At 34.0% G+C, this 8920-nt stretch overlaps 1 protein-coding gene across 2 annotated transcripts; it reads left to right on the top strand.

Annotated features, from left to right (window-relative positions):
- The first annotated feature begins 303 nt into the window (after positions 1-303).
- LOC129304841 (uncharacterized) lies at positions 304-6297 on the top strand. 2 transcript variants are annotated; one of them, XM_054944663.1, is made up of 5 exons: positions 304-701; positions 2985-3921; positions 4045-4140; positions 4751-4887; positions 5882-6297. In XM_054944663.1, the coding sequence occupies exons 1-5, from the start codon at positions 460-462 to the stop codon at positions 6051-6053; spliced, it is 1584 nt and encodes a 527-aa protein (XP_054800638.1). In that variant the 5' UTR covers positions 304-459; the 3' UTR covers positions 6054-6297. The 2 variants fall into 2 exon arrangements, with proteins under 2 accessions (XP_054800638.1, XP_054800639.1); XM_054944664.1 differs by having other exon boundaries at positions 514-631; positions 5882-6293.
- Positions 6298-8920: the final 2623 nt, after the last annotated feature.

Here is an 8920-nt window from a genome sequence, read left to right as displayed (position 1 = left end):
GACACTTTGTTAAAAATGAATTTATTATTAAAAAATTGTAAGTTAAAAAGTTTAACTCTTTATCTTTTAAACTGGATTTGAATGATTCATATCTCACCATAGAGTTAATCTCTCACTGCTATGAGGTTTAATGTTCCGCGCTTTGCCTATAATTTTATAAAAAAACACTAATCGTAAATCGTTAATGGGGATTCTCTCCATTAATTAATTCATGCATTCATCCAAAAAAAAAAAAAAGCGAGACAAAATATATACACTTTTTTGTGTGCGTTCCTTCTTTTGATTATGATTGTGTAGCTACTGGCTGCCTTCCCAAACGTCGTTGGAGAATGGAGGGTGACGTTGCACCGATGTCCAGTGCCGACATGCCTTCGCTCTCACTCTTCCTGCCTCCAAGCATTCTTTCTCTCTCCAATTTCTCAGAATCCAGCTCGCTCTCTCTCACTTCGGCTTCTCGGCATGGATCTAGCAATTCAGACAAGAAGATCTGCTCTGCTCAATCCCTTCTTCTTCGCATCATTTTTCTTATTATTTTGCATTTTCATCACCACCGATGCTTCCATTCATTTCTACGATAAGGAGCCCTTCAGAGAAATCGGCAATGCTTACCTCCTCGCTGGTGGCAATGAAGGTATCCTAGCTTCTCTCACCGCCACTTCTCTGTCAGATATGAGGATCCACGATGGCCGTTCTTATATCCGGTAATCTGTCCTTTTTTGTTAAAAAAAAAATCCTGTCGATTGAACTGAATGGGAGGCTGATCACTGAACAGACGCAAAAGTTTGTGCATTGTGTAATGTTGAATGTGATTTGAATTTGATTGGTATGATGAGGTAAAGAAAGTGGGAAACAGGGATATGCTTTTTTGTAATTTTCTTGCCCTGATTGGAGTGGGTGGGTATCTTGCATAATCTGAAATACATATATGGGTCACCTTGGGTTGTTGCATTTTTTGGGACCTTTAACGGTGTAGCCGGTGAGTACGAGTACAGCCTATGAAACAGGCTTTGAGTTCCATTACATTGCAAGAAATCATTCCCGCCATTCTCCCTTCCAGTGAACCCCACGTGTCTGCCCCCGGCTTCGAAGCAGCGGGGAAGAAAAGCGAAGTACACTTGTTGCTTCGACTTCATTCATACACTTGTCAGCTCAGTTAGCGAAGGCAAGGTGTGAAACGTTGTCTCCACTGCTCGTGAAACGGAGGAGACTCGGTCAGTATAAGGAATGTTTCTCGAGCTCAGGTACGGGCGACTCAGTCACATGTGCTCGACTGAATATGCAGCCACGGAACTGCTAAATCCCTCGTGAGACTCCAGTTTCGGTCAATCGTGCTTGTCAGCCTTCATCACCACTGCTTTGGCGACCCGGCTGAACGAATGCAGTGACGCGACTTGTGTAGCGACTCGTGATAAAGTCCTTCTTTTTTTATCTGATCTAAATGATATTTGTACTAGAGTAAGGCTGGTAGCTTGATGGTGAATAAACCATTTGGATTGGTTGAATGGAGTAGTTAATTAATGGTGTAAAAATGAAAACAAAGAATATTAACTGGCAAGGTTGCTTTGCTAACTATTACGGTTTGTAGTGGTCGATATTTGGTTTTTTAGTTAGTCTAAAATCTAAATAACTGGGATAGTTTTAGTGCCCGGTTGGTTGTTTGAAATAGTGATAACCATATATAGATTTTTGTAAGTCGAGGGCAATGAAGTAATGGAGAGGTAGGACTAAGAATTGATATGTATGAAATCATAAATCTAGATTCCCAATTGTCGAGGAATGATGATCACCATGGGAGAGACTTCTCTCATGGTTATGCTAAACCAAACATGATCATATTGAAATAGAATCATAAAAATATGCTTATATTGGAGTATAGTATTACTATGGGAAAGGCTATTCCTTGGAACCCTAAGCAGTTGAAGAAAAGGAGAGCTTAGATGGTTAGGAATTTCTACCCAGCCTATTAGCATGCCTAATTGAAGTTTCCAAGAGAGGAAGTTGTGCTTTGGTCATTAGAATTAGAATTTGCTGACGGGTCAGAGATTGATGATACAAATGGCTAATGGAAACAGAATGGAGAGGGAGTTTGACGTTGGAAATTTGGTTTACTTGTAGTCACATCCTTTGTGATAGAACCTACTTGGTAGTTCTTCCTTGAACATTCTAGATGCATGCTTCTTTGGCCCTTTTCTATTGGTTAAGAGGATTAGGAAGGTTGCTTATCATTTGGAACTTCCAAACAAATACAGAATTCATTGTGCTCAATGTCCCGCTTTTGAAGAAACATATTGGCAATAATTCACCTGCCAGTACTATTCTGCCCCTGGCTGATTCTCAGGGCCAATTTGCTATTGGCTAGGATTTTGATGAGAAGAGGTCATTTATCCCTCACCCAAGTACGTATTCATTTGAGCGTGGTAATAGGAAAAATACTTCTTGGGAGGATTTGTCAGCAAATTTCCAGGTTTTATTTAGACGACACTTTATAGATCATCATTGAGGGCAAGTATGGGTTTTTGAGGGGGAGATGATTGTTACGTATAACGTACTGGTCATTAATAGTTGATTAGAGTTGGCTCTGCATCAATGGTTGTTGAATCAAGTCAGTTATTTATTTTTTTCCATCAAATTATTTTCACATTTCTCTGAAATGAAAAGTAGAAAGTGAACAAATTTAGATAATTAGCTTATTCACTTAATTTTTCTTCTTTCTAATTTAAATAGTCTTTTAGATGTTCAGGACAACATTTTGGTAAGTACCTCTTTATGTTTCTTTTAATATTATTGGACTCCTAAAGTAGCATGAGAATGTGAACATGCGTGAATCTTCGAAGGACATTCATATTCATGGAGAAAACCACCGCCTAGGCATGAAGCATAAATGTGACCATTCCATTCATCGAAAATGTTTCATATTGCCTGTGGATCCCCCTTTCTTTTGTCACAACTCATGACACTCACTTTTTTGTGGTGCTGGTGGATAGATTTGAGAACATCACCTTTCAGAGGAGCAAAGCTGCTGCTGCTGAGAATCAACCGATGGAGTACAGTACTGGGTTGATACAGGTTGTAATTTTTGAGGCAGCTGATCGTAATAATATAGGTGGTTCTGCATATGGTGGCCAACGAGCAATCTGTTGTACCCCTGATTTAGCTAAGCTTGAAGGTTGTGAGCAAGGGCAAGTTATTAGGAGACATTCTGTGACTGACGTTAATTGGCCCATCATTTTAAATGTACGTTTCAGTGGGAGATACTTAATTGCAAAGCTAGATGATGATGAAGTTTCCATCACAAAGACTGGAATGTATAATTTGTTTTTTGTTGTATGTGACCCCAAGCTCAACGAAACAGTAATGAGTGGAAAGACAATCTGGAAAAATCCTGATGGGTACTTACCTGGTAGGATGGCCCCATTAAAAAATTTCTATATATTTATGGCAGTTGCTTATCTTTGCCTTAGCATGATTTGGTTCCTTCAGTACTTAAGGTTTTGGAAGGATATACTGAACCTCCAGCACTGTATCACAGCTATTATTGCTCTTGGATTGTTTGAGATGATTCTTTGGCATTTTGAGTATTTCAATTTTAATGATACTGGAATCAGACCTGTTGTAGTCACAACATGGGTTGTCACTGTTGGTGCTATAAGAAAAACTATATCACGGCTTATTATTCTCTCTGTTTCGATGGGCTATGGTGTTGTTCGGCCTACTCTTGGTGGTCTCACCTCAAAGGTGCTTTTGCTCGGCATAACTTACTTTCTTGCATCGGAGTTGCTGGATATTACTGAATACGTGGGGACCATCAATGACATCTCAGGAAGGGCAAGGCTTCTTCTAGTTCTTCCTAATGCTTTCTTGAATGCATTTATAATTGTATGGATTTTCACTTCTCTATCAAGAACACTAGAACAGTTACAGGTAGCCTCCCTCCTATTATTTTATTTGCAGTATCCTACCTTTAAATTTTGTATTTGTTTATAATTCATGATGTTCAGTATTTGATATCACTATTCTTCTCTGTCCTCATTTTGCAATTTGCAGGCAAAAAGGAGTTCTGTTAAGTTGGATATATATAGGAAGTTCTCTAATGCATTAGCAGTGACAGTGATATGCTCAGTTGCTTGGATAGTTTATGAGGTATGACTTATAACCTACATGTTTAATCTCACACAAAATCAGTATTAACTGTTATTTGAGGTTCCCTGATTGTATTTTGCTTTATCCTTAAACGTTTGTATCTTTTTTTTTCTAAGAAAGTATTAATTTCCACTGAGATGCTTTTGGTAAAATTGATAAATCAATTCCATTTCTAGTAACATCTTGTAACTTGTGGAGTAGGCTATGCATTTTAAATATTTGCACTATGCCCAGCTTTATAGAGACCAATAGACCTCAGTTAGATCGGATATATGCATCTAGCCTTTTTACACTTCTAATTAGTGGAGTTGTGCAAGGTGTCTCAATACTGTGGGGCCAGGCTTTGCGTCTAAAAATGAAATATTAAGACCGAAATCTACCCCCGTGTACTCCAAGGATGCATTTGAGATTATTATTCCGACTACACGTTTTATCATGATCTGAATTGCTTTTGGCTTCCATTTGTTTCCATATTTAGCTTCTTATCTCATGATTTACTGATAATTCTTGGTGAGGTGTTCCTTTTGTATGACGATTTACTAATAGAAACACTGCTCTCACAACTTAATGTGTTTGTTACATTTACCATTTACTACAATCTTTTTTGCAGGTATACTTCAAAGCTACAGATCCTTTCAATGAGCGATGGCAGAATGCTTGGTTTATTACCGCCTTCTGGGACATTCTTGCATTTGCATTGCTATGTGTTATATGTTATCTCTGGGCCCCATCTCAAAGCTCTCAAAGGTGCATTATATTGTTCAATTTCTATGCATTTAACATATTTGTCTCAACATTTTTTTTTTCATTACTTATACGGAAAACTGTTCTCACAGTTATTACCTCGACAAAAGGTTAGCTACGAGCTTGGAAATATACCCATCATGTAAGCCTTAGAAATGAGGCAAAATATGTATTGCAAAGAAAAAATTTAGACACAATGCTCTCCTTGGGAGATTGTCATTTGACAGGCAAACTTGTTGGGTTGGATTGGGGAGATATAATGGGCTTAGGTTCAAAATTGCAGCCACATCTGACCTTTTGTTCATAAAAACATAAAGATCAACTCAAAGTATAGATGTATTATGAGGGTTAACACGGTGAAAGCTCAAATATTTATCAGGTTGGGTAGAAAAAGGGATTACATCAATGAATATGTCACGATTTATCGGAAAAAGAAATGCATTTGTCGAGGTGGACTTTAGCTGGAGAATTCTCTCATAACATAAACAGAGAAGTAGAGTTGAAGTCAATTTGTGCTTTATCTTGCAAGGATCTTGTTTGTTTTTACCCTGCCAATGTGTCATCCTTGTCAGCAACCTTCAAGTCTCCTAAAGTTCTTGACAGGATGGTGTTATGTTTATTGGTGCAGTTAATATATTTTGTAGCTTTTCATATTGTGAAGTCCACTTCAATTGGCTCAGAAAAGTATCTTGTAGATTTTAGAGTCCGAAAACTTACCTCCAGTGACGATGAAATTTCCACCACATGGGAATCCCAGGTTGAATATTCAAATGCTGAAAACCACCTTGCCTACTTTTCACGATAGGGATTTTTAGCAATTACTTGATTTTGAATAGCAAAATTCTAACTACTCCCTCTTAAATTATTCCGGTAACTGCCATCACAATATAAAATAATGATTTAACCCAATTTGAACCCTTACTCACTCGACTCAATTTATCAAGGATGTAATCCAACATGTCTTAATTTCCGTTCATATTCTCTCGTGTACGCGCAGGTATGCGTATTCAGACGAAGTGGGAGAAGAATCCGATGATGAAGAAGCACAGTCTCTCACAAATGGAAAGCCACAAAGTGAACTAAGTTTAGCCGAGCAAGAGAAGAATGTTGCAGATGACAATGCATCACTGGATCTAGAAAACGATCCAGAGGAGGGCAAGAGGGAATAAGGTATTTTCCCATGTATTGTTTTGCAATTAGTCTTTCAACCCTTGTACAAACGAAAAGGTGTTGAAAAATTTTGTTTAATAGCGTACCAGAATTGAACAGATATGTCATATTCTTTTATTCTCTTGTTTAGGATATTACTAGCAGTTTCTTTCATTTTATATGTAATTAATGTATAACATGGATTGCAAAGGGTGACAATGAATTTATTTTATTCTCTTTCCCACGTTACAGCACATTATTAGGCCAGTTTATTTAAATTTAAAGAAAAAGGTCATTTTAGTTAAGTTTAATACTTGAGTTGTTGCGAGAACATTTATCATGAAGGTTTTTGTTGGAAAAGTCCATTTGTAGCTCTTCTTTTTTGGGACAAGCTATTCCAAACAGCTTATCAAAATGAGCTTTTTCCAACGTATCATTTTTATTCCCTTCAGTTTAGAATATAATCCCTCGTCCCTATATATAAAAAAATCTTTTTGAACCTTTTTTATTTTATTTTTTAATAAATAGATCATTATATTTTTATTAAATTGAAAAAAAAAAAATAAACATTTTCATTAATTTACTTTAGAAGAAGAGATTTATTTTTTATTTATAATAATTAGGGTAAAATTAAATATTATTATACTTTTAATTAAATAATTATTTTTTATTAGTTTGTGTGATTTAATAAAAAATATTTTTATATATAAACGGAGGAAATAAGTCACTCCTAACTACTTTTACAAAGATTGGAGAAAAGTTGTTAAAAGCTGTTTATATCATTAAATGGATAAAAAGTATCACTACTTTCCAAGAGCACACTCCAATTAAAATCAGCTTATATTACTTATACTATTATTCTTATATAATCTCTCTCCACAAAATTAATTAGGACATTTGAAAAAAAGAAAAAAAATACATGCTATTGACTTTTTGCAGTGTCCTACATTTTGGACAAACATTAATTGATAGAAAATGTCCTTTTTTAGACCGAAGAGAATATGTGTTGTAATTGATTCCCTAAAACAACCGTTGATCATGTGAAAGCGGGAGAAAGCTAACAAGGGAGAAACATAATATAGTTGACGGTTATATCGCCACAGCCGGCAGTAATCATTATTTTTTATTTTTAAATTAGAGAGCCAGACACTAACGATTTAAGATTATAAACCTCCATGGCCTTTCATTCATAGAGAGCTTACATGCTATTAACCTACAATATGACAAGATCATTGACAATGGCAATTATAATTGTGAAATTATTACTGCAAATTCTGTGTGTTATGAGATTTATACTCCATCCAATAATTATACAAAATGTAAAGAGAAGTTGAAAAGCAAAGTATATTTAAATAAATCAAGGTGATCAAAGATGTAGTTTAATCAGTTTGCATAAAAAATGACACTTGATCAAGTTTTTTATTAAGATTGGTTTGATTTGATTTTTAGGTAGTTTAATTCAATTTGATTTATACATTAATTAAGTTTCAATAATTTTTAAACATATAAAATTATATCTTATGGCTAAGTATAATTTTTTACCTCTATTTTTCTTTTATATTTCAATTTCAAGTTACATTTTTCACTTTATTCCCTTCATCTTATTTATAATCACTTTTAGTATATTTATCGGAGTCAAGAAAAATCTTAAACCACATTAATTTTGTCTTAAAATTTAACAAGTTTTCACTTTACCCTTAATAAATGTTCTTAAATCTTATTAGTGGTATTTTTATTTAAGGTATTTAATAAAGGCAAAAATGTAAAGATGAACATTAAGAATTGACAAGTGCTTTATAAATAGGATACACTTTTTTCTCTCTCTATCTTATAAATAGAACTAAAGAAGTATCATTTATGAATGGAAATAAACATCATATCTAAAATAAAAATATTCAAATTTTATCATCAAAAAATATAATAGTAAATGCATCTGTAAGTGACATGGGTTAAAGTTTACAAATTTTCTTGACATTTGTAATAAAAATAAGCTCATTTTAAATAAAAGAGGAAACTTCTATATCTAAAAGATCATTCTCAAAGTAATAACAGAATATACTTTTAACTCTTTATTAGTAATTCTAATAAGTATTTTGGGTTTCAGTTGAAGTTAAAAGAATGGTAGCTGCAAGAAACACTTTTGCAACAAGTATTCAAACTAACGATGGTTTTAGCAATATCATGATCGAGTTGGATTTGAGATGGAGGGGAGATAGTTTAATCAAAAGAATACACCTCATTAGGAGAAGTTTTAGGAATCTAGTTAACATATTAATTATCGATATTAATTTTTTAGAATATCCTATTAAATGCATCATTTTGTCACTTTAAAGAGAATTATTACTCCATTCGGTCTTAAAATGGAGGAGCTATTTGAAGGGGTTTGTTTTAATTTTAAAAATAACATTTCAATTTACTTTATCTCTTAAATTTATACTCTTTTCGTTTAAAAATATAAGATATTTTGAGAAGTTAGATGTTAAAAAATATAAAACATTTTTAATCTTTCGATGTGTAATTATTGCCTTTTTTTAAAAGTACCCTTATTAATAATAACTTTATATTTATTATAGAGTGTTTAATAGGGGTAAATATGAAAAGATAGGATTAGTTAAAAAGTAGGTAATGATTTTATTGGAGAGTGAGATTCAGTTAAAAATGTCTTATATTTTTTAACGGAGTAAGTAATTTTTTTCTTTTAAATCATCCCTATTGATGGCACGAATTCAAAGGATTTTTCATCAATGGAGTGATTTCTGATGCAAATGATTGAAGAGGGCATTTTAGGAAAATCAATACATTTTTTTTTCAATAAATAACTAACTTGATTAATTTTGTTAATACATGCGAATTAATTATCTAGCTCATTCATTCAAGACAAGAGGGA

The sequence above is a fragment of the Prosopis cineraria genome, unplaced genomic scaffold, assembly GCF_029017545.1.
Source record: "Prosopis cineraria cultivar Desert tree isolate PC_DT_omini unplaced genomic scaffold, ASM2901754v1 PC3, whole genome shotgun sequence".
Taxonomy (NCBI): Eukaryota; Viridiplantae; Streptophyta; class Magnoliopsida; order Fabales; family Fabaceae; genus Prosopis; species Prosopis cineraria.
Note: the sequence above shows the minus strand (reverse complement) of the source record. Positions and strands in the feature narration are given on the sequence as shown.